This window comes from Gavia stellata, chromosome 5, assembly GCF_030936135.1.
Source record: "Gavia stellata isolate bGavSte3 chromosome 5, bGavSte3.hap2, whole genome shotgun sequence".
Classification (NCBI taxonomy): domain Eukaryota; kingdom Metazoa; phylum Chordata; class Aves; order Gaviiformes; family Gaviidae; genus Gavia; species Gavia stellata.
This window is the reverse complement of record NC_082598.1, coordinates 1,689,768-1,714,221: the sequence shown is the minus strand read 5'-3', so window position 1 is coordinate 1,714,221 and position 24,454 is coordinate 1,689,768. Positions and strand designations below refer to the sequence as shown.

At 46.6% G+C, this 24,454-nt stretch overlaps 1 protein-coding gene across 4 annotated transcripts in view; it reads left to right on the top strand.

Annotated features, from left to right (window-relative positions):
* EXOC6B (exocyst complex component 6B) overlaps positions 1–24,454 on the top strand; it is a 305,909-nt gene that overhangs the window by 151,809 nt on the left and 129,646 nt on the right. For all 4 annotated transcript variants that reach the window (XM_059817519.1, XM_059817520.1, XM_059817517.1 and 1 more), the window contains exon 8: positions 3,799–3,867. In XM_059817519.1, coding sequence (XP_059673502.1) covers positions 3,799–3,867 — 69 coding nt within the window. The remainder of the gene's footprint in view (positions 1–3,798; positions 3,868–24,454) is intronic.

Below are 24,454 nucleotides of genomic sequence, written 5' to 3'. Positions count from 1 at the left end.
ACTACTTTCCGGAGTAGAGTTTTACTCCGTAGGGTGAACGGATGCTTTCCGCAATGCGTGTGTCAAGCGAAGAGACCCAGCGAGCTCAATGTCCTCCACTGGGCTTGAGCCTTTGGGGCTGCAGTGTCCTGTGTGCTCACGGAATCACTAAGGTTGGAAAAGACCTGTAAGATCATCAAGTCCAACCATCAACCCAACACCACCATGCCCACTAAACCATGTCCCGCAGTGCCACGTCCACACGTTCCTTGAACACCTCCGGGGATGGTGACTCCACCACTTCCCTGGGCAGCCTCTTCCAGTGCTTCACCACTCCCTCCGTAAAGAAATCTTTCCTAATATCCAGCCTGAACCTCCCCTGGTGCAACTTGAGGCCATTTCCTCTTGTCCATCACTTGTCACTTGGGAGAAGAGACCAACACCCACCTCACCACAACCCTTCATGTTCCTCTGCACCGACTCATCCATGTACGTCAAACAATGGGCCCATGAGATGGTTCATAAAACACCTCTCTTGAATTCGTGGTGTTTAAGTCTGGAGTTTTTCCCTCACTGAAAGAGGGATGAGTGTATCTGTGCTTGTGTGACGTCTTTACATCAAGAAGTGACAAGGACCAGAGATTCAAGCCCTTGTATCACAAATTTGTCTGAAGCCAGACCAGAGCATCCCTTAACCCTGGGCCAGCCTTGGGTTGGTAGCAGCTACGGTTGAACATTACCATTGAAAACTTGGCTTCCAGGGGTTAAATTTGCTACAGGCAGTGTTTAACCCGACTGAAAACAGTCTTGCAAAAAGAGAGGGCTTGGCTGTTTTCACAGAGACTGACAGGTCTGCCTCTGCTCCCAGCACCAGGAACGTGCCGGATGCAGGGTTTGGGAATGAGGTTTGTGAAGTTGATGTTTTGTGGACTGGGAAAATTTTGGACAAGATGAATAAATTCTTTGTTCTGCAAATCAAAAGAAAAAAAAGATTAGGCTGAAGGGGAGATGTCGGGGGAGTAATCAGTCCTGTTGTTGAGGCAGCTCTAGTTCTCATTTCGTCGTCAAGTTTCAAAAATCAAAGATTTATTTATTTTTTTGAACACTGGTAGTGCAGCTTTGGCTAAGAAAATCAAGTCACTGCTGAAGGGGCTGTGCTAAGCCTGAATTTTTAGATATGTCAAATTATCTAAATATTAGATAGATATCTAAATATGTAAATATTAGATAGGTTTAAATCGTGCAATGTGTTAAACTAGCCACAGAGGTAGTTTCAAATATTCTGTATATGTAGAGGCCTGTATTGGTTAGTCTGGAAAGATTTCGAATGACAGGTCAGCATTCCTTCTGTTGTAGGGCTATGGCTATAGGTGGAAGAGGTGGTCTGTTCTTTTCCTTAAAATACATTGTAGGTTATACCCTGCATAAAATCCTAGCATGGTTTTTGGGTGCATGTCTTTCTGTTTGCAAAAAGCTTTCTTGTGGTCCAGGACTTGCGCTTCCACGTCTGATAATGTTCCACCTAGATTAGCAATTTTAAAGCTATTAATGTCCCAGAGATGTTAACTCTGCAGAGTAGTCCAGCATATTTTTTTGTGAGAGTGAGTGTGTGGGCTTAAAAGTTTTTACAGAAGATCAGAGACCGTGAAAATGTTGCAGTCTGCTTTGAAAGAATTTCTCTGGGGGAGTAAGCTCCGTTTTTGGCAATATCCTGATTTCACAAATCTTTATCAGAAATATTTCTCCGTGGACCATGTTCAACTAGTGCCCCAAATCCAAGAGGAGCAAAACCGTTTGATCCTGAATTCCGATTCGTAGGAAAACATTGCCTGCTTTGATGATGTTGTGAAGGGATGACAGATTTCTCCTCCCTTAGAAAAACACAGGGTGGACTCGGGTCCATCCCGTCCAGCTTCCCCACGCTGATGGTGGTCGCCGGAGGATGGCTGGGTCAAGCGAGTACCGATAATTCCCTGTCTGCTTTAGCGATCTCCAGCAGTTATGCAATGGTGGGGGGTATTTCTGAGCCAGAAGTCTTTTACTGTTTTACCAACTGGAGACCAGTTACGCTTCATGCTGGAGGAATACAGCAAGGCAAAATCTGTATCCACAAACTAGCTGAAATCCTGATTTGGGAGCTATTTAGGGAGCATTAGGAGGCCCGGGAGACTGCAAATGGAAAATAAATGACCGGGGAGGCATGATAAAATTGGCATTAACACAATAAAACTGCTGCCTAGTGTTTGCAGTTGTCAAATATAGTCTTCTAAAAGGTAAAAGCAAGAGATGTTAGTGAGACCGGTGAGCTGTGCTTCACAGCTGCATGCCCTCGGTTCGGCTGTAACCCTTCTGCTGGGGCACGTTGAACAGCCGGGTTCAACGTGGGAAGGGGCACACAGGCGATGCCAGCCCCATCCCTCTCTCGGAAACCTTCCTCCTTCCTAGTGAGCCAACCGTGTCCGTCTGTGAGAGCTGCTCAGGTGGCATGTGGAGTGCTTGGTGCGCGGGAGGGAAGGAAAGCCCAGCGAGATGGATGAGCGGGCTCGTGCCGTACCCCAAGAAAACTCCTAGCTGCCTTGTTCCCGCTGAGCCGGGCAGCTGCTTCCCCTCCCTGCAGCACCAGGTTGGGACTGTCAAGTTTTTGGGGGTCTCGGAGCGATGCTGGGGTGTGGGATGGGATGCTCCCATGCCATATGTTGCTGCTCCGCCCGCCTCCGTAGCTTCTTCCATTGTTTCAGCTCTGACCAAGAATCTACGTAGTGCCGAGGACTGAGTTTCTTTGCATGGAGGGGATTCTTTAACAGCTCCAGTACCACGTTACACAGGAGGCCATTTAACAAAATCCCCCGTTTTCCCTTTCCAGCCGTAACTTCTGCACTCCCCTGCTTGAAGCCATTGCTCCAGACGAGGAGGACCGCTCGCCCCAGGCACTTTGAGCAGCGTTGGTTGAGGCTTGCATACCCTCACCCAGCTAGAAACGTCTCTCTTCTTCATCCTACCTCCTTTTTAGCAGAAATGCCTCTTAAGCATAATTAAAAATAAACATGTTTCCCAGGCCTGTCCACTGGTCCCTTTCATCTTTCTCCCCTTCTTTCCACCACATGTCAACAGAACACTCCCCTCCTCTCTGGATTTCGGGGAGAAGGAGGGTTGCCTTAGCTTTATGCCTTGGCCAACAAGCTTAATACTGTGTTGGCTTGAACATATCCAAAGGACACAAGCTTCTTGTATGCAAATTTCTTCTCTGATCTTTCCTCTCGCCCTCCCTCCCTCCATCCCACCCTTCAAAAATGCGCTTCCTTGTCCCTGCGCAAGACTCGCTGTGTTATTGAAAGGTGGTGGAGTCTGTGTGGCGCATGTTTTTTAAGAAAAAAAGTTTAAAAAAAAATATAAATTGTTCTTTTAAAGAAATCAAACTAGAAATCTAGAGAATAAGGTTCCCCCTCCCGTTGCATAAGTACCAGAACGGCTTGTGCCAAGGTGCTTGAACTTGTATTTAAGCCTATGGTCAAAATGAACTCTGCTGAGCTGGCTGACAGAGGGGCAGATGCTGCAAAGGGATTTCCTAGGGGGCTGTAAATGGAGCGAGAGCAATATTATATGAAATGTTCCTACTTCAAGACTCTTTAAAAAAATTAAATATAGTCAGATACAGGTAGATACCAATAATCAATCTAACTGTTACATACCTGCAGTCTTGGTGTCACTCTGTTGAACCTGCAGGCATGGGAGTTGCACTTACGTATATGTGATATTTTAGAGTTGCACGTACCTAGATGTGTTCTGCATATTTCCCACTGACCTCCCGCTGTCTTTTAGGTGCCTGGGGCCCAGGACCTGGTGGACTTCTCACCGGTGTACCGATGCCTGCACATATACTCTGTCCTGGTGAGTAACTCTGTGCTGCCCGTGAGACTGGGGCTGACACTAGACTATGGTTTGAAGAAGGCGATGGGGTGCTGCTCCTTCCATCGATGCTGCTGGAAGGAGGTGGTTGCAAAACACTTACTAATGCTCACCTAGCTGGGAAGTGCATTACCTGAAGCAGAAGGTAGGCCAGTGATGGATGGATTTGGGTAAAAACCACACACTTGCTTCATGCAGGCCACAGAAATATAAAGGGCTATTTTCTCCAACTATTGCAGACCGTGAGTTTATAATACACATATTTCTTGGTCATATAGTTTTCCTCTGAGAATTCTTCTGTGACCACAGTAGCTTCATTATTCAGTGCAAATGGAGGAGTTGCAGGGGGGAAATTGGTTTTAAATGTATTGTTTGCTGCACGTAGAACTTTGCCGCTCTTCAAACATTGTTTGACAGGCGCAGGTTTGCTACCGTCCCAGCAAATCCACCATTTGACTGTATCACTCCCAATTTCCCCATAGTTGGGCTTTGCGTGCACTGAAGAATATGGCCAGACTGAAACCGTTCTGTGTTGGTGGTTGTTTATTGGCTAAAAAGTGGTACTCTGAACCACGCCATGTTCTTGAGAACTTGTCAAGAGAGCTCCCATTTCTGCAGACGTAGGCTGCTGGATGAGCTGCGTTTTCTCCTAGGCATTACGAGTACATAAGGTATTGATTTTTTTACTTATTTATTTATAACAAGGGCAAATAAGATGCCCTTTGTAGCTTACCCTTCAACTTTTAATTTCTAAGATGCCTCCAGCAGCATACAAGCCTTGCATCTGCAGACCCAAAGAACCTGTGTTGTTTGCATCCATTCCTTAACGTCCTTTGGCGAGAGGGAGCTTTCAGAGGGCTCTTCTCCTGCGGTTGAGCAATCTGAAGCCCAGGCGGCAGATGAAAAGAGCACTCCGATCGCAGCTTTCCTCCCTTTCCGCAGAGGAGCCAGGCTTGAGAGAGAATTGTTTTTAAGGCGCTTCTAAAGCCAGTTTCTCCAGCAATGCATACAAATGAATTTGCGAAAGGAAAAGAATTGTCATAAAAACATTTCTATAAAATCTTTTTGTACCCTCATCTGTTAGTAATTATGTAATTTGGCTACGTTGCCATGATATTTTATTGGAATGAAAAAGTTAACCTACCCAAAATGTGTTACTCTGTTTATCTTGGACAAAAACCTCCTCCTCAAGCCTGGCGTCGGGAGCCCGGTTCAGGGAGTGTGCTAATTGAAGATTACAACTGGTCTGAAATGCTTTCTGGATTTCAAAGTGTCACTTTATTTGGAGAAACCTCAGTGAAGAATATGTATAATGAAAGCAGGATTAGGAATCCTATTTGAGTAGCTTACGTGCCTTTGTTTAATGCAAGGGTATTTATTTAATTGTGTATTTATATATAAAGCTGTTATGAAAAGGATGAAGAGCTTTCGCTGGTGGATATAACCATTTTGCACGTTTGAAATGGTCTCGGTTCTACATTGGGGCTTTGTTGTTGTCTTGCTGCTTTACTTTTTAATCCAAAATAGCAATTGGTCCTCCGAAGCGTATTAGGGAAATGCTGCTGCTGGAAGACAGGTTTCATGGCCAGCGCTCTGTGGTGGGTCTGGGTGGGATTGTCTTCTGTTGGAGGTGGGAATAGCGCAGTGGACTTGCTGATGGTGAGGTTAAACCTGGTGCAGGGATTTGATGCCAGAGGGTTAGCGTCCTCTGTCCCCGTCCTGAGCTGAGATCATTCTGTCCTTCTCCCCCTACTCCTTCTCTACTTCAGCCAGAAGCCCTAGTAATGAGAAAAAACATACAGCAGAGCCTAAAGAAGGTGTGTTGGTGAGACAGGAGCAAGAGAAAAAGGTAACCAACCATAGTAAAGGCTCCTGAAAAGAAAATTGCCCTTTTTCTGACCCGTGATTGAATCCCGCCCTGGCTTTCTAGGCCCAACTTGGGCTGAACAATGTCAGAGATCCAGCAAGCATCGAGGGAAACAGCCACATCAGTGTCAGACGGAAGGATCATAATGTAATAGTTACCAAAAAATCCTAATATTTGTCATTTACAATAGCGTTATCTAAATGCTTGGCCTGCAGTTAAAAAGGCCCACGTTGAATAAACATTGAGATATTTATTATTTTTAGTGAAATCGACCTTCCAGTCACCTCGGTTTTATGGCTCTGCTGCTTATAAATTCCCAAAGGATTATTTGAAAAATCCTACTCATATCTGCCAGCCTTATCAGCAGGGCAGAAGTTCACATATTGTAACGGGAGGTCAGCCTTCGGTCATGGTCTTACAGAGGGGGCCAGGCACCTGTAAATCCTTCCTTCAGCAACCAAGGCGAAGTACAATATCAAACAGGCGAGGAGACTTTTCCAGGAAACGCTGAACTTTCTCAGGAAGGGCAGAGGAGGGGGAAAGAAAGTGAAGGAAGGTCAGGCGGGGGTTAATTGAGAGTTGGACCTTGGCTTGGTGGCGGCTCCGGGGAGGACAGGCTCTGGTGGGATGCTTTATGGGACTATTCATCGGCGATTCCTTTTCTTGTGAGAAACGGACCGGCTGACAGTGTCTTGAGGAAGAAATGGGCGTAGGGGAGGCTTTGAATATCTGCAGATATCAAACAAAACATCACAAGAGTGTATTTTTGTGTTATACATGGAGTTGTGCACACGGATAACCCTTCTTTGCTCAAATAACCCTTTGTTTTCATGGCTTGGGTTTATGTCCCTAAACGGTGCCTACAACAACAAGTCCTTACCCTGCCTGCGGTTTCTGCATGCGGCAAATATACTCTGAATTGCTTGAGAAAAGGCTTTTCAGGTGACAGGTTTGGTTTCAAGTTGGTACGAATTGGTAACCACTGAACAACCTCGGTGTCTCGGTGGGAATCCTGGTAACATTAGACAAACGTATACTGTCCTTTTCCTAGGAAAATTAAAAAAAAAGACTAGCTGGAACCATGGATATGGTGGTTCTTCAGGTGCCAGGAGCATCATATAAGAGGGTTGAGGGGGGGGAGCCGGCCACAGAGCCAGGACGTGTGAGTCTCGGGGCCTGTCCTGGTCTCCTTGGTCAGTTGGCCAAAGTCGGTGTCTAGTGTTAGCTGATCTTAAACTTTAAATCCCACTTAGTTTCTGCTCAGCAGCGATGTGCTATTTAAGGACATTCATCTGCAGCGTGGTTAGGCTGCTAGGCTGTTGGTATCAGGTATATCTTTTGCTTGAGTTAATAGAGAAGTTTGTTGAAAATGGTAATATTATTATATAAAGAAGAAACAAGGATATTTCAGTGAAGTGATTTTGCCATTGACGTTTTTATCTTTTATGTTGTCTTTGACCAAAGTCTATGTAATGCTCGAGTTGCTTTGATCGATATCCAAAATAAATTAGGAAAGGTGAGGTTTGGGCCAGATGGTTTATCTGCTGGAGCATCTGAACAGCTGTTGGGTGCCTTGTATTTCAAGGCCAAGACATGGAATTGCTTTGCTTTACATAACATAAAATGAAAAGCAGTTTTTGTTTCATGTTTCCCGTAAGCTGTAGCAAGGCAGAAAGCAAAGAGTGAACGAAGGGCAGAAAGGAATTAAAAAAAAAAAAGCCAAAAAAGCCAGAGTGGATTGTACAGAGGGTGCTCCCAAGAAGTTGTCTCAAAGGTGGGTGATGGTGATTTAAGTCGCTTAAGCTCCTGCTTCAGCCAGTGCTGTTGCCTGTTAGTACTCATTTAGGGTTTGCCTTAGCTAGGTGGGTTTTTTTAGCTTTATGCTAATTGGTTACCAATTACTTTGAGGTTCTTAACATGTTCATGAAGACACTGGTATTGACACTCCCAGCTCTTTGATCCGAGCTACAAAGGGGTCATTTTAGGGTAAAGAACAAGTGTCCAAAAAGAAAAAAAAGAAAGAGAGAGCAGATTCTGATGTAAATACAGGCTTAAAATTGTGGCTGCCTCCTAGTTGATGAAGTATTTCTGGAGAATCCCAGAGCTGGATAATTTAGATAAATAGCAGTTGACAGGTATTTACTATAAATTTGTCGTATCTCGCCACTGACGTTTTTATCTGCTGTATTGCTTCTACTCCAAGCCTCTCTAACCCTAAAGCTGCTTTGATGCACAAAATACATTAGGAAAGGTAAAAAATATAAAACAAATAATAAAAAACCCCCCACTTTACTGAAAATAATCGATGTAGAAATGTCTTTAAATTCCGATACTAAAATGCAAGCATTGTGCATAGGCTGTATCCACTTGGTACATTTTTGCTTGCCTGTTTTAGTGACTAATATAATGTTTTATATCTCTTAGCTGTGCAGAGCCACGGCCTTGGGAGGAGAAACAAGGGTTTCTTTTTGCTTATTGCTAAAATCGCTACATTTTGATTGCAGAAGCTGTGCGGGGATTCATCAGCTCAGGGACTCAAGGTGAACTGCTCGGCCGAGGATGGGAAACACCACTTTGTATCTCCAAGCCGAGCAGATTTCATTTGAAGTGGGAGATGCCGCAAATCCAGCGGTGGATCATTAGTCTCCTCCCAGCCCTCCACTTAAATCATTTTTATTTTATCCCTCTTAGAAGTGTGCTGGTGATTGTGCTGCCTGCATTAATCCTCCTTTTTCTGCCTTTGTGGGCTAATAAATTGGCAGGCTGGTTGCTCGTCTGCATGCCCGCGGTGGCTGTGACGGAGCCGGTCGTTCCTCTGCCCCCTCCCCACCTCTCCGGGGGGGCTCCAGCGTCCCCACCAAAATGTTTGTTCTTTGGTAACGGGGCAAAACAATTGAAGTTCTTCTTTCAAGGGATGAGAAAGCCTCTTCTAGGAACCACAATTCAAATAATAAGAGCTACCCAGCCCTCTCTTTCATATGAAAACGTCTCTTTTTTCTCTTTGTAACGCTAGTTGTTTCTTTTATTTGATACTGAAACACAAACCCTACCATGGAAAGTCTGTGGTTTACGTCTATTTTTGAGATCAGGGTTGTAAAGTTTTCCCTCAGTGTCCTTGGGAGCTTTAAAACCTTTTTCTTTTTTTTTTTTTTTTGGGGTGGGGGGGGCAGTGGAAAAAATTTCCTTCTCGAAGTCTCTGGTAACTCCTTGTTCATCTCAGACACTTTGCAGATTGTCCCATCGTTGTGTCCTGGCATATCTCACTGTCTGCTGACTTGGCTGACCCGCTGGTGCCTGGTGGAGTTAGATAGCTATAAACACAGCACTGAGATCATAGGGAAAGGCTGAGGGTGAGACACTTTGTGCACTGGATTGATAAGGACACAGGAAAAGCCATTAGAGTGAACTGGTGTCAGTGACCTGTGATAACCATTCTGTACTACGTGCTAATGGACCCTGGGTAGTGTGTCTGTCTGTAGTGGCAATAGATTTAACTTTTGTAATTGTCATATTGCTCTTTTAACCCTGTGACCTTATTACCCATGAGAAAACCACTTGGCTTCGATCAAAGAAGCAGCAAAGAAATCAGTGTTCGTTCTAAGCTGGCTAGATATGATCACAGGCAGCCTTGATTCTTAAAATATTCAGCTTGGAAAACAGACATGTTAGGGGGGAGGAAAAAAAAAAAAACAAAACCAGGGAGGTTTACTACAATAGCCCGGATGCAGACTTCTTGTCACCTGAGGTTAGGAACAGCCGCCGTGCTTTCCCAGGGCTTTGCAAAACTCTGCACAGTCACTTACTGAAAATATACTGATATTTTACAGCTAACGCTGATTTCATCCTGATTCACTCAGTCCCATTCCACTCTTAGTGGCTGGAGTAAGAGGCTGACTCTGTTAGTCCTGACCATAGGAAATATATTGCATCTGTTCAGTATTTCGCTGAATCCTTCAGGGTGGATCGGACCTCAGGAGGTCTCTGGTCCAACCTCCTGCTCAAAGTAGGGGCAGCTCTGAGATCAGACCAGGTTGCTCAGGGCTTGATCCAGTCTGGTCTTGAAAACCTCCAAGGACCAAGACTGCAAAACCTCTCAGGGCAGCTTATTCTGCTCCACGACCTCCTTGTAGGTGTTGAAGGTGGCTGTCAGGTCCCCCGAAGCAGTCACTCCTCCAGACTGAACAAGCTCCATTAACCTCCTTCTGTGGGGCAGGTGCTCCAGCCCCAACCATCTTGGTGGCCTCCAGTGAACTCGCTCTGGTTTATCGGTGTCTTTCCTGTATTTGGGAGGCCCAAAACTGGATGCAGGGTATAGATATAGTCTTAACGAGTGCTGCGTAGAGGGGGATAATCGCTTCCCTCAATCTACTGGCTTTGCTCCTGTTAATACAGCCCAGGAGGCTGTTGGCCGCCTCTGCTGCCAGGGCAGACGGCTGGCCCGTGTTCAGCTTGCGTCTGCCAAGGCTCTTGGTCCTTATCCACGGAGCTGCTCCCCAGGCAGTCAGTCCCCAGTCTGTGTTGCTGCAAGAGGTTCTTCCTTCCCAGGTGCAGGACTTGGCATTTCTCCTTACTTATTTTCACCAGGTTCCTGTCAGCCCATTCCTCCAGCGTGTCGAGAGCCTCTGGGTGGTGGCTCTGCTCTCGAGCGTATTGACTTTTCCCCCCAGTTTGGTGTCATCTGCGAAGCACCTGAGTGTGCTCTGTTGCCTCCTCCAAGTCGCCAATAAAGATGTTAAGCAGGACAGGTCCCAGGACAGCTCCTGTTGTGGTTCCCTGCTTGTTACCAGCTCCCACGTTGGGTACAACTTGTTAATCACAACCCTCTTAACATGACCACCCAACCAATTATTTACCCGTCCAGCTGATCACTCATCCAGACTGTGACATCCAAACTTGGATACAGGAATATTGTGGAAGAGCGTGTCAAAAGCCTTGCTAAAGTCAGTGACACCCACTGCTTTCCCTTCATCCATAAATCCTGACATGCTATCGTAGAAGGCAATCAGATTATTGGCATAACTCCTCCTTGTTAAATTCGGGCTGGTTGTCCCCAGTCCCCTTCTCCCCCATATTCCTGGAAACGTGTCCCAGGAGGACTCAGCTCCTGATTTCCCCTGGGACTGAAGCAAGGTGCAGTGTGCTGTAGTTCCTCAGATCATCTTTTCAGCCTTTATTGCAACATTTACCTTTTTCCACATGTTGGGAGCATGTCTTTTTTTATGGTATTTTAACTACTATGGGGTCTTTGGTCCTAGGGAGCTCTAAGATCAGGACTGATTTTGTTCACCTTGACGTTCACCCTGAGTGGCGCAGAATACAGGCCAACTGAAGGACCCTAAAGACCAACACCACTGTTTGTATTGTGTAAGTGTGGGAAAGTTCTTCCTAAGATTTGCTCTGTTTCCGGGCATTGGGGCTCAGAAAGGTCCCGGGAATGTTTGGAAAATGCCTCAGCTACCCCGGAGAACTTTGTGGTGGTGTCCAGAAGCGGTGATATCTCAAAAATAACAAGCGATAGAGACGGAAGTGTACTGATTTGCAAAGAATTTCCCTTGAAATTGAGTTTTCTAAGGTAAAACTCAGTTTAACAGAAAGCGAAATCTCTAACAAGCATTCCCATTACATCTTTCCTCATCCTTTGGTTATAGAGTCATAATAATTTAGACTGGAAGAGACTCTTGGAGGACTTTGGTCCAACCCTGCACTCAGGGCTAAATTTGAAGTTATATTGGGGATCTCAGAGCCACATCCAGTTGAGTTTTGAGGATCTCCAAGGGTGGAGGCTGCCTAGCCTCTCTTGATCCCTGTTCCAGTGTCTGGAGTTAATTTGGATTTACCTTTTTGCCTGTTGCCTCTCCTTTTGCTGTGCGTTTCCAAGGGGAGCCTGGCTTCATACCCTGAATCCTGTATTAGATATGCTTCCTCACCCGTCTCCTTCCTCACCTTTCCTCATGTGTCGTGTGCTCCAGCTCCCTCGGTTACCTTGGTGGCCACTGCTGGCCTTGCTTCACTGTGTAGTACACCAATATCTCTACAGCTGCTTTTTTTGCAACCCACTTTTAAAGCCTTTTTTTATTACAGCTGGATCACAAGCGACACTGTTCCACTGGGCTGATGCTGATATTCAATATTTAGGACTTAGTTTTGCTCCTAAAAATAAATAAATGGCACTCTCAGACCTGGTTCGTAGTGACATGTGAAAGATCTGGCAACAGAACACTAGACCAAATTTGACCCTGGTGACTCAGATCCAGTTTCTCTTGACTATCCCCAAAACTGGAAGGAGAGCAGAGTCGCAGGAACCCTTCTTGGAAGTGTAGGGTCTTGCCTGTGGGCTGCCCTTTGTGGCATTGCCTCCAGACTCCATGCATGGAAATCACTGAAAAGCAAAAATAATAAGATGTGCATGGAAGCAGAGTTGTGAGATATACTGGCCCCGTCTTACCTTGTGCTGTTAAGTATTTCAGTCACCCTGGGCTTCAGACTGGACCTCAGTAGACTATGTATAAGATGTGGACTCTCTGCTAGAAAAAGAGGCATTAGGAAGATCCTTCTGCGTGAGGACTGCTGAGCTATTCGTGTTAGCGAAGCTGTGTATTTTATGCATAAATTAACCCCGGGGGAATTATCATGTGCTGACCAGAAACTTCATATTTTATTTTTTTTCAAAGAGGAGAGTGTGTTTGGGGGTGGGAGGGCTATAAAATAATAAGCCACCATGTTTTATGCATCTCAGCAAATGGCTTGGTGCACAGCTGCAGTTGCTGTTTTCCTGCTATGTATGTTGTTTCTCATCTTAAAGGCCTATATGCAGTGTATCTGGGAAATGATTGCCATCCTGTTTTCAATAAACCCCTTTTTTATGAAGGGTCTTGAGTTGGCTGGACATTAATTCTCAATCTGTTTACAAATATTTGCGCAGGAAAGGGTGAGCAATGTTCAGGACGGGCTAATGACGCATATACCCCCTATTTCAGTCCTTTGTTCAGGAAAATGTGGAAACAAGACAGTTGTACAATGAACAAATGCTGCCTTCGCATTCCAGGAGCGCGGCGCGGGAGCCGCTTGCTGCGGGGCGGCTGTGGTCTAGCAGTGGGAAGATGAGAAGCACGCAGACCGCCATCCCAACACAAAAACGTTGCTTCAGCTCGGAGACCAACAGGCAGCTGAGGTCGTGTTTTATGAAGGGTGATGGAAAAGCAGAGATTCGGGGGTTGATAATTGCTGTATACAAAAGCAGAGATCTGTGCAACATGTTCAGAAGGTGAGCGTTGGTTGCCCTCAGAGAGGTTTTCCTTGGCTCTGCTCTTCTCAGTCCCTCGGAATGAGAGCTTTGGCTTCTGAGAAAGGTGTCTCATCTCTTTTATCATTTGAAGCTGGTACCTGGAGATCTGGGTGACTTACGATCTTCTGGTTTCCTTGCTTTGTGGAGACTTCATCCTCTACTCACAGACACTGAGCAACCCACAAGAGCTGTTATGAGAGCAGGGATTTGCCTCTTGCCTTTAAATCTTCTTTCCTGGTTTTACTTCCTCCAGCTTGTCTTGCCCCAGCATGGTTGTTGTACAGTGTTGAAATGCCTTGGAATCCTTCAGGATGAAAAACTGTAAGGAATAACAGTTCGAAAATGTTGTGCCTGTTCCTTCTTACAATTGTTTCAAGTATTAACCAAAGGATATGCACAGAACTAAATAGCAAACTCTTTATTGTAGTAGTTGCTTAGGTGTGCCACAGAGCGTGGTTTCTACAGCTGCTGCAGGATAGGAAGCTTCATGATATTTTTACGTATAGACCCTATAACTAAACGGGTGCACGTTGGCTGGTACGGGTGGCCACACGTATGTATGTTATTGCCTTCTGGGGAAGCTACTCTTGTGTCCATCCTCACAGCATCACGGACAGAGGTTGGAGGGGACCTCTGGAGATCGCCTTCTCCAGCTCCTTGCAGAAGCAGGGTTAGCTAGAGCGGAGCTGCTGTGTCCTGTTGGGATGGAAACTCCACAGCTTCTCTGGGCAGCCTGTTCCAATGTTTGATCACCCTCACAGCTTCTCTGGGCAGCCTGTTCCAATGTTTGATCACCCTCACAGTAAAAAAGTTTTTTTTCCTGTGTTCAATGGAAATTCTTCTATTTAAGTTTGTCCTGTCACCAGGCACCACTGAGAAGAGTCTGGCTCTGCCTTCTTTACTTCCCCCATCGGGTGCTTGTACATGTTGAGAAGGTCTCTCTTCTCCAGGCTGAGCAGCCCCAGGTCTCTCACTGTATGTCACGTCTTCCCATCCCTTGAGACCTTTGTGGCCCTTTGCTGGGCTTGCTCCAGTGTTGTCTGTCTCTGTTGTGCTGGTGAGCGCAGACCTGGACCCAGCTGCGCCTCACCAGTGCTGAGTGGAGGGGAAGGATCGCCCCCCTCGACCTGCTGGCAACGCTCTGCCAAACACGGCCCAGGAGTCTGTTGGCTTTCTTTGCTGCAAGGGCACGTTGCTGGCTCACGGGCAACTTGGTGCCGATCAGGACCTCCCGGTCCTTTCCTGCCAGGCTGCTTCCCAGCAGGTCAGCCCCAGTGTGTACTGGTGCCCGGGGCTATTCCCCCCCAGGGGCAGGACTTGGCATTTGTTGGACGTCATGAGGTTCCTGTTGGGCCGTTTCTCCAGCCTGCCCAGGTCTCTCTGAACGGTGGCACACCTCTCTGGCCTGTCAGTCGCTCCTTCCAGTTTTGTCATCTGCACTTTGAGGGAGTAGAGGACTCAAAGGCAGGTTTCACCCAACAGAGCAACATGGGTGATGGGTAGGAGGAAGGAGAACTCTTGTTCTGCTCAAATGAGCCAAATGCTGGTGCTTGCGCTTACATTTCTGTTTGTGTAACACAGCCATTTCACTGCCTGGTCATTTTGGCTTCTTGACTTAACCGCCTTCTATAAACCCATAATTATTACATACGTGTTGGTTTAGGAGGGCAGAGTTGAGAGCTGGTCAAACCAGAGGTCATGCTGGTCTGCTTCTGGTTGGGAGTATCCAGCGTGCCTGTTTGAGTTTGGTTGGTATGGATTATTGCCTTAAAAAGAGGCAAAAAACTAGTTGTCAAATGTGGAAATGGGCTGCTAGGATGAAATGGGCTGCTGGGACATGACTTTGTTCCCAGTACGGAGCGGGTAGCTAATACTGGATGTGCTGCTCCTCAGCAGTGCTTGGAACAGGAGGTCTGTTTATTAGTTGATCTTGTTTTTATTTCTCCGTGCTCCCTGACTGTTCCCCCATGTTCTGCGATGGAAGAACAAAAAACCAAATATGCAAATGTAATTTTCCAACCCAAACATTTTATAGCAGAGCCTTAGGAGCAAGCGGCATTTTTCTGCTCGAGCGTGGTGTGCGGGACGGGTGCTTTTCTGCTCCTTCCCGACTGCGTGCTGGGCTTCGGGAGGGGGAGAGCGAAGAGCTTTGAACTCAAACCATCTAGGGGTACAGTACTGTCACCTCATGAAAATATCCCAGTTAGGGACTTTTTTCCCTTGTGTGTTTCTGCAATTAATGCAAACCCTCTCCGTTGGTGATTATTAGCTCTCTGGTAGGAGACAATCAGCTTAAAACACACAATGTTAAGCAGGCTGTAAAAAGTAGGTGAGATTTGTTGCAGATTGCATTCTTCTCAGTACGTTTTGCCTCCTGTCCTTCCACCTTCCCCTTCCCTTGGCTCCTTTGCCTCCCTCCGGACCTGTCCTTCATCTTCCTCAAGGACTCATTCTGTGCTCTTCTTAAATTGAGTGGTTTTTTTTTTTTTTCCCCTTAATTGATGGGAGCCCTGACAAGAGCTGATTAGCTGTTGGGGATGCATCCTTCCTTGCAAAGCTTGTGACCGATTTCCACCGCTTCCTTCCTTCCTCGAGACCGGAGCGAGCTTTCTTCTATGAGCAGACAGTTGCCTCCCAGAGGTTTCATGCACGGTGGCCTTGCATGGAAGACTCTGTGGGCTTGTCCTGAATAGACTTTTTTTCCCTGGCAGCTCATTCGTTATACAGTTTTAATGAATTTTAAATATATTATGAAAAAAGCACGTGGTTAGAAACCGTCTCTGCTCGTTTTTACACTGGGAAGTGTAGGGTTGTGCTTTTCTTTGCAGAGAGCGGGGATTGAAAGCAAGCGGAGGAGAAAGGCACGTCCCCGTGCGCTTAACCTTGCAGGTCACCTGGAACGGGAGGGGATCGCCAAAAATGCAACCTGAAAAAGTTTAGCTGCTGCTGTTTATAATGAGGAAATATCTGTCTACATCATCGCTTTGTAACTTTTCGAAAGTATGGCTTAAAAAGGAGAGGGGAGGGTGGAGAGGGAGCTGCGCCGCCGTATTTTCCAGAATGAGAAACACAGGCTACTTGTTCAGTCAATTCAGTTTAGGTCAGATGTAGTTATGAAAAACAGATGATTGCTGGTGATCAAGCTGTACTTTGACAAATATCCCATTGTTTGAGCGTGCAGTGATTTCTTCAGAGCGTTACCCGGTGCGGGGCTTGGCGATTGCCTTCCTCCAGCTCGGAGCCTGTCAGCCGGCGCGGGGCTGGGTGCTCCAGACCCAAGGGCTTGGCTCCGTAGGAGGAGGGCTCGCACAGAAAGAAAGGCTGCGTGCAAAATGGGTGAAGTTTCCACTCTAGCTATTAAAATATGAGCTCACTTGGGGCTCGCAGAAATGCTTGAAAGGATGCTTCCTATGTACACGTTGTATCCGGCACTGCAGAGTAGGTTGATTTGCGGGATGCTGATACTTGAGAGAAGCTCCTTAATATTGGTGTCTCTTAGCCCTGTGTCGCTTTGAGTTATTATATATTCTTTTATGGTTTCCCTAGAAAAAATTCACCCACGGATTATATCTGGGAGTGAGGAAACTATTATTCAGGTTGCAGAGACAGGGCTAGTTGAAGCCGAGATAAATGTATGTGCCCCCGTGCGAGTCTGACCCAGGGAAAGGCTGAGCCCTGCTCTGATGCTTGCTGGGTCTCGTCCTCTTCTGCTTTGGAGCTGAGTGGTGGTGCTTTGGGGGAATTGCTCTGCAAGGTGGCTGTCCTTAATCTGAAATGTCAAAACATCTTATATTTTGGGTGTGTTCATGAATTTCTGAGGTTGAGAAGCAATGTAGACAGATACATGCTATGTGACTCTGGCTTCATGGGCGATAGGAAGGCTGCGAAGTGCCAAGGGAACATTTAATCCTTTTTAGGATCTTTGTTCTGAAATCAGTACCCCTTTGCTCGGATATCTGTCAGCTTATGGGATGCAAGGGACTAATTCTGGGTAACTTCAACTTGGACAAGCTTTTTCTTTCTGTGCTTCGTGGCATGTCACACCTTCTAAAAGCATTCAGTCGTACCAAAAACCTCATTGCCCAAACCCAAGAAACTCATCATCCCTGACTCAAGGTGGTTTGCAACCCAGCATGGGCCAGCTTGTGTCCATGGGGAGAAGATTGGGTTGATCACTGTGTGAGCAGGTGGATCAGGTGCTCAGGACATACATGCAGATAGCTGGGAAGTCTAAAAGCAGAAATGAGGTTGACAGAGAAAAGCCTTTTCGTGGTAGGAGAAGGTCCCTTGTTTGTCTGTCCTTGGGGCAGTTACAGGAAATATTCCATTAGACGCCAGCAAGACCGAAGGGCGAGATTTGTGTATGGTCCTGGTCATTGGCATAACTTTTAGAAACGTACGCTGTTACTTGATGTATTTTGTCATCTGAAAACAAAATCAAAGCTATTAAAAATACGGAAAAATGGTTTGTGTTTGACTTCTTATCGGTGTCACTGGTCTTCGGGGTATGAACATGCGTTGGATCTTCTGTTGCGCTGCTACCACTCAGAGATAAACTTTTGACTATTACTCACGGGAGAAGATTAGACTTTCCAACAAATCTTAATTTGTGCAAGTTACTTTCTACTCCTTTGGAGCAGCATTAACTCCGAGGAACTGTGAAAGCTCGAGCTGTCATCTCGGAAAAGTTTAATGTCCTTCTCGCCTTTTACAGCTCCATGTGCTCTGTGCTTCACTTCATTTGTCAGGCACAGCAACTCCAGATTTGGAGTACTTCTTCTTTCTAGCTATTAAAAAGTACAATTTTTAAGATCAGAAAAGGCCCCCAAGGGAAATAGTTTGAAGTATTTGAGTCTTTCTTTACGTTCCTTCTGGATGAACATATCTCTTTTTAATATCGAGAATTGATTTGATAAATACAAAAATAACCGTTTTAAAAGGTTGGCCATGTGTTCAGTGTTTATACAAGCAAACCAACTCTCTTTAGCTAGGATGGTGTGATGTTAAATTGCGTGTTGGACTGGGGCAGTAGTCTTCTGCTTGGTCTAGTTTAAGGAAAAGCTGTGGTGCCCAGTCCTGGCTAAGCAGAATAACAAAACAGATGATACTTGGGTAGCAGAGACTGAAAACCTTGCACTCCCTTGCTCTTGTTAAATGAACCCAGCAGCTCTAAACCGATGACTGAGCGGTAGCAAATACACTAAATTTTTCTACCGCTATTAAACGGAAAAGAAAACACATTTCTGGTTAACATTTAAACCTATTAAAATGTGATTGAAGTGGAATTCGCATCTTGGATTACTTGGAAGATTTACTGTGGCTACTTGTCTGTCATGTTAGGAGAACTCGCTTCACCCTGAAAATCCCTACGTTTCACTAAAATTCCCGAATTTAGCTGTGTGCAGCTTTATACCTGCTTGCAAATGCTTCCCTTGAGCTGAGGTGCCTTTGCCCACGCCGTGCAGGAGCTCAGCCTGGGTGGTGAGTGACCTGATTGAGCAAAGGGTAAATAAGAGCACAACTGTGTAGGGCTGGAATTAATGTAGTCAACTGGTACGTACATTTTAGGATTTTAGATAAAAGGGACATAGGTTCCGAGGGGACTCTGGTCAGCAGAGTCCTCCTGTTGCAGCATGCTTCTTGCACCTGTAAGGGTGAGGAGTATCTTCATCTGCCACATTAGCGGTGTTTTGGTGTGCCAAAGAGTTTTGCATTTCCTCGGAGAGCTTCTGTCCTAGTTCTTGCCCAACAAACTGCTTCGTCTCAGGAAACCAAAGGGTCACAGAATCTGTTGCTGTATTTGAAATCTCAAGTTCCTAATTTGAAACTTTGATCAGGCCTGGTAAGGGAGGCAGGTCTTCGTCTCCCCATCCTCTCCCATGACTGCTGTCTTTTCTGCTTTCAAAGCAAGCGATGAATATACACGTGAAAATGTCCTTTCTCCTGGAGGGTCATCCTTAGCTTGTGTGGAGGTTAAATTCTTAACAGGGGAATAAACTTGAAAGAGGAGATTGCTGTGCCTTCTCCCCTTGCAAAGCTCCCTGAAACCTGTGGTGCTATGGGAAACGTGAAATGAGTTGTTGAAGGCAAGTTCTCAACAGGAGCATACTTGAAACCAGGCGTGCTGCTTGTGATTTTGCTTTAAATTTATTTGCAAGAAAGAACCCATCTGTTTTGTACAGAGATATTTGTTCTATCTTCTTCAGTGGACTTACTGCAGGGTTTCATCTGGACCTTCCCCTCTGCTTGCATTTGGGAAGGGATGAGGTTTTGGGTGGGTGTAATTCCTTCCAGATCTGCATTTTGCAGCCTGACGGACCCCTGCAAAGGCTCCGCTGGCTGCAGAAATAAACTTTATTGGTGGGAGAGGGAGATCCGTTGCATAGATAGAGGCGAATTGTTGATGCCTTCTTTGTCCCGTAGTTTTTGGGAGGAGACGTTTTCTGTGTGCTCCATCCAGCCCGTTGAGTGCTTTGAAGATAAGAGCACCTGAGCCCCGATTCTCCGTGGTTAGCCACGGCGTGGGGGAGGCTTCGGGTGTGCTGATCATCTGTGCTGCCACAACAGCCCCCGAATTTGGGGCTTAGTTGCAGGTTTTCGGTGGCTTTCAGCTCCTCTGAGCCATGCAGCAGCACGAGTTACTTCTTCCAGCTTTGTCATACAAGCTGGATTTTTCTAAGAGAGAATATGGAATTATAAGCACTGTTTTCCCTGGTTTTTAAAGACTTACACTGTGTTCTGATCTCTAACCTCTGTTTTCTCTGAAACTTTGACACAAGGTCTTATGGACACTAAAAGTTTACATGGGCATGGGAAGCTGTTGGGCATATTTATGGAAAAAAATCCATTAGGGGCTATTAAAGAAAAAGACCCGACTTGTGGCTCAGGGCGTCCCTGTGCTGGAAGTTGTTGGAGGCTGAGAAACTACACTAGAAAAAGCTGGATTACGTGTTTGCCCTGTTCTTGTGTTATTTTTCAGTAACACCAGGTCTGGGGCTGGCCGGCGTTGGAGGCAGGGCGCTGCGCCCGGGCCCTGCCGCCACGTAGCATTTGCACATGCGTATTTAGGAAAGCTGCTTGTTTCTGCTGGTTAAATTCAGGTTTTAATTAGATATCTCTAACACCCGCCTGAGCCCCGTGCGGGCAGGACGCGGGGTGTCTCCTGACAGCTCTTGTGCACTGCTGTGTGACTGCGTGGAAGACCTCTCGGCTCTGGTCTGGCCAAGGGTTTGAGAAACATTAAATTTTCTGATCTTTTTATTACTTGAATGAGGTTAAAATACTTCTAGCTGCTTTGCAGAACAGAGGCTACTGCTTTTTTAAACCTGGGAATTTCTGATTTTTCCCAGTTATACCAGTGTAGGTAAACATGAATGAGGTGAAAGAACTTGTGGCATTTGTGAAAATACTTCTTTCCTGGGCTGAGCAATTGAAGGGCACTTTATTCTCATTTCCATGCTTTTTTCCTGCAATTACAAGCATTAGAAATTCCTACTTATTTATTTTCAGTGAAAGCTTAGATAGCTATGCAGCACTCTTGATTCCAGCTTCTGAGGTTGAGGCAAAACATTTGAGCTCCTGGTTGGGATCTTGAGAGCGGGGCTAGCACCAGAAATGGCTTGTCTGTGATTTTGAGAGAAGTAGAGATGCGAGCTACCCGACCCTTTCACCAAGCTGAAGAGGCAATTCTGCGCTGGCAATTTTAGTTGCTTTGGGCTTTCTTTCTTTCCTTTAAATCTTCGATTTTCCATCGTGTTGCCAATGGCAGTTTTCTGTTGCTTCATTGGTGGCTTCCCGCCGCAAGAAGATGGGAACCCCTGATCATGGCCAAAGCAAAGAGTTATTTGTCTTTCGACTTCTGGTCGCCACCTCCCTCCAGTTGCTTTTGTGTTGATCCCTCGGGGAGCACTTTCCTCTACAGCACCAGCTAGCCGGGAAGATGGGCTGGGGAGCTGGTGAGCACCAGGATCCGGTTCTCTCCTACCTCTGTTTCTCAATTCCTGGGTCTTACTCCCCTTGATATCATACAAGCCATGAAAATTTCACGTTTCTTGCCAAATTGTGATTTCCTCCTATTGGGAAACCTGGAGCATCTATAAAAGGGGCTGATGTGGGAAGAAGTTGGCTTCTGGTCCAGGCGGAGCGAGGTGTTGCCCATCTCCAGACTTCTCATCCATCGGATTCAGCCGAGTGCGTTGCATCCCTGCGAGCTGCCAGGTTCTTTTGGGATGGAAACCCCTCCTTTCGCTAGCGTGGCCCCACCGTTTGTCATCCCGGGTCAGAGGTTGTGAAAAGCAGTAGTCAATTAAAGCTTTATTAGATGTAGTTAGTAATGCTCTGAAAGGAGCAGCCAAGCTAAGGACGCTAATAAAGGCCCTTTGTTAAGGTATTTAATAAATTAACACTCTGCTGTGGCCGGGAGGGCGGGAGGCGATTACAAAAGCCAGGCTCGTTAATCAGCGTGTTTACCCTCTTCAAACGCCCCGGCCGTGCGGCTCCCTAATCTTTACCCACCAGATTTGTTGGGAGCTTCGCGGGCAGCTGCCGGCCCGGGGACGGGAAGCGCCTCCGCGGGTCACGCCTGGGCCACGGCGCCGAGGACGCGCCAAGACAAACACGGCTTATGAGGGCCATCGCGCTAATCACCGCAGCCCTCGTTAAGCGGGGAAGGTCCTTAGCGCAGTACCCGACAGGGCGTGGGGTGATGCCAAAGCAGCAGGGTTCCCCAAGACGCCGCGCTTTATCTTATCCCTACCTCGCTCATCTTCATATTTTATTATTTTTTTTAACAACCCCCCCTGCACGCCGTGCTGGATGTGCTGCCGGGCTCGAACATTAGAGGGCATCTCCTCCTCACGCTTCTTTATTTTCTATTTTTTTGGCGTGTTTTGTTTTAGTGCAGCTTAATCTATAGGGCTGTCTTTAAAAAGCAAATAGAGCATTTGACCTGCTGTGCAAATTAGCCATATGGTGAAGTGTAATATCCCGCTGACCCTCATTACCGTGCAGTATGAAAAGCTCTCCCCTTTTCACATGCAAGCATATTAAAGTGGCCTTTTCAGCATTTTCTTCCATATAAAACTGTCTTCACTCCTGTGGCCAAGCAGTTAAAAGGGAACTCCAGCTGCAGCCAGGAGGGTGAAATTAAAGGCTTTACCCTCGTCTAAATGGAAAATAGATATTGCTTCCTATAGACAGGGCTGGGGAACAATGCTGCGCCGCCGGCTCCGGCAGTGGGACGGGGGGGTAATGGCCTTATTTTCTGGGAGGAAGGAGCCTGGCTCCTTTGAGAGAGGAGCTGTTGGGCATCCACCTTGGAGGAAGGGGGAAAAGCGGGGAAAATCGTACCTATTTTTCTCTATAGTTAACTATTTCATGGCTGAGCCGGCGGGAAGCAGCGAGAAGCCGTGTCAGGACCTCCTGCAGGACCCAAAGTTTTCCCTAGGACAAGCGGTGCCTCTTGTGCCACTTTGCATCAGAGCTAAAGAAGAGCCACAGGCATCTTCAGCCCATAGAGAATTGGCTCTAAAACCAATTCTCTGGTGCACTGATGACCGTATATTTCTTGTTTGCCTGACCGGGGCTGGCTGGGAGCCCACCTGGGCTCCCAGTGCCCTGCCCAGAGGGATCAGGAGGGTATTTCTCTCCATCTTCTCCATCTCTGCTGATGGAGGTGGCCCAGGTAGCGCCGCCAGCATCTGCTAAACACGTCAGACTAGTTGGTGGAGCGGGAGGGGGGTAACTGTGTCTGTTGGACCCAGCCTTCAAGCTTTGCTTTCTTCTTGCTTTTGCTTTGTAAATTTTTTTGCTTTCAAACTTTGCTTTAAATTAGCTTCATCAAACAAACAGTCAGAGAGAGGGAAGGGAGTGCTAGAGCTCCTACGGACTCTCTGGGTTGGCTGTCTGCTCTTGTGGCTCTCACTAGTTCTCAAAGTTTCTTTCAACTGACTAGCTCGTGACCTTGGTACGACTCAATCTCTGGAGCGCTCCTTTCCTTTGGCGTGGTCTTCAGTCCTGCTCCTTGGCTTTCTTCCACTTTGCTAGGTCTCAATTATTTAAGTGCTTGAGTACAAGTCCACTAAGTCAGGCGGTTCCTATCAGTGCGTTGGACGCAAGCCCTGAAGCATCTGAAACATGAAATTCACTTTGAAACTTGGGATTTATCAATTTAAAGAAGAAATGGGTGACGGTCTTCCATCTAGGGTACCGGTTGGAGTCAGGGTTAGGAGAAGCAGAGATCAAATCCTGCCTGGGCTGGGCTGAGCTGGTTGGAAGGAGATGGCTCCATGCGTGTGCCCATGGCCCTTTTATTTGTAGGAAGAGATGCACAGCGTAGTGAGATACTGGCTAGCAGAGCAGCACAGAAAATCAGTCTAACCAGGATGGTGGAGGCATCCCTGGTCAGGACAAGGTGGGGCTGTGACTGTTCCCCGCTCACGTGTGCTCGTTCAGGCGCGCAGGACACGTGGAGATGAACACGGCCGCTTGTGAGCGTGCACAGCTCTGCAACCCTCGGAGGGAGAGGCTCACCTCAAAAGCGGCACTTGCCGCACCGCCGCTCTCTCTTCCCCCCACGCGATTTTCTGGTTAGCTTTACCTTTTTGTTTTCGGTATTGAGGTGGTGTTTACAGTCAACAAGCGGTTCCACGGAGCTGAGCAAGAGCCTCCTTTTTGATCCTGATTCAGCAAAGCACTTACATGCTCAGTGCTGAGCACCTGCACGTATACCCATGTGCTTCTGTGATATTATTTGGGAATATTTATGTTTTTAAAGTTAAGCATCTGCTTAAGAGTTGGACTTCTCTGTGTTTCATTAGTGGCTACTGGTGTTCTCTTGTCTTGATAAGTCTTCAGGGTATGTTAAACTTATTTCCCAAGCTCATTTTCTTGCAACCTATTTCTAACTAAGTGTACAAGCTCCTGTTGGTTTCTTTAAGCTCTGGATGATCATCTCTCCTTATAACAAACTGTCCCTTTTAGGTAATTTTGGGGTAAAAAGTAGTTATTTGCAGGATTTTAAACTTCTCTGCTGCTTTTGACAAGGTAGGTCCCATCCAAACTGCTGCTCTGAGCTGTTGAGCCATCGGGGCAGGGGTTGTACGTGTGGGTCTGGTTTTGGGTATGCCCGTGAAACTCTGGGGTTACAAGAGGGGAGTAGAAGTGGGACCCAGGTTTGACCGAGCGGCTCTTCGGCATTGATACGATGCCAAGTGTTGTTTGGCACTTGTAGGCAAATTAAAATGAAACACTATCTACAGGGGCCGTTTCAGCCAGGTGAGGGGTGACACATCACAGCACTCTTGCTCAGAGACGTGGGGGAAAAGGGATATACTGTTACTTGTTGAAATGAGACTGAGATTGGCTAAACTGTGAATATAACCCCCCCAAAATGGGACTTCTGGCCCCAGTTCTGGCCT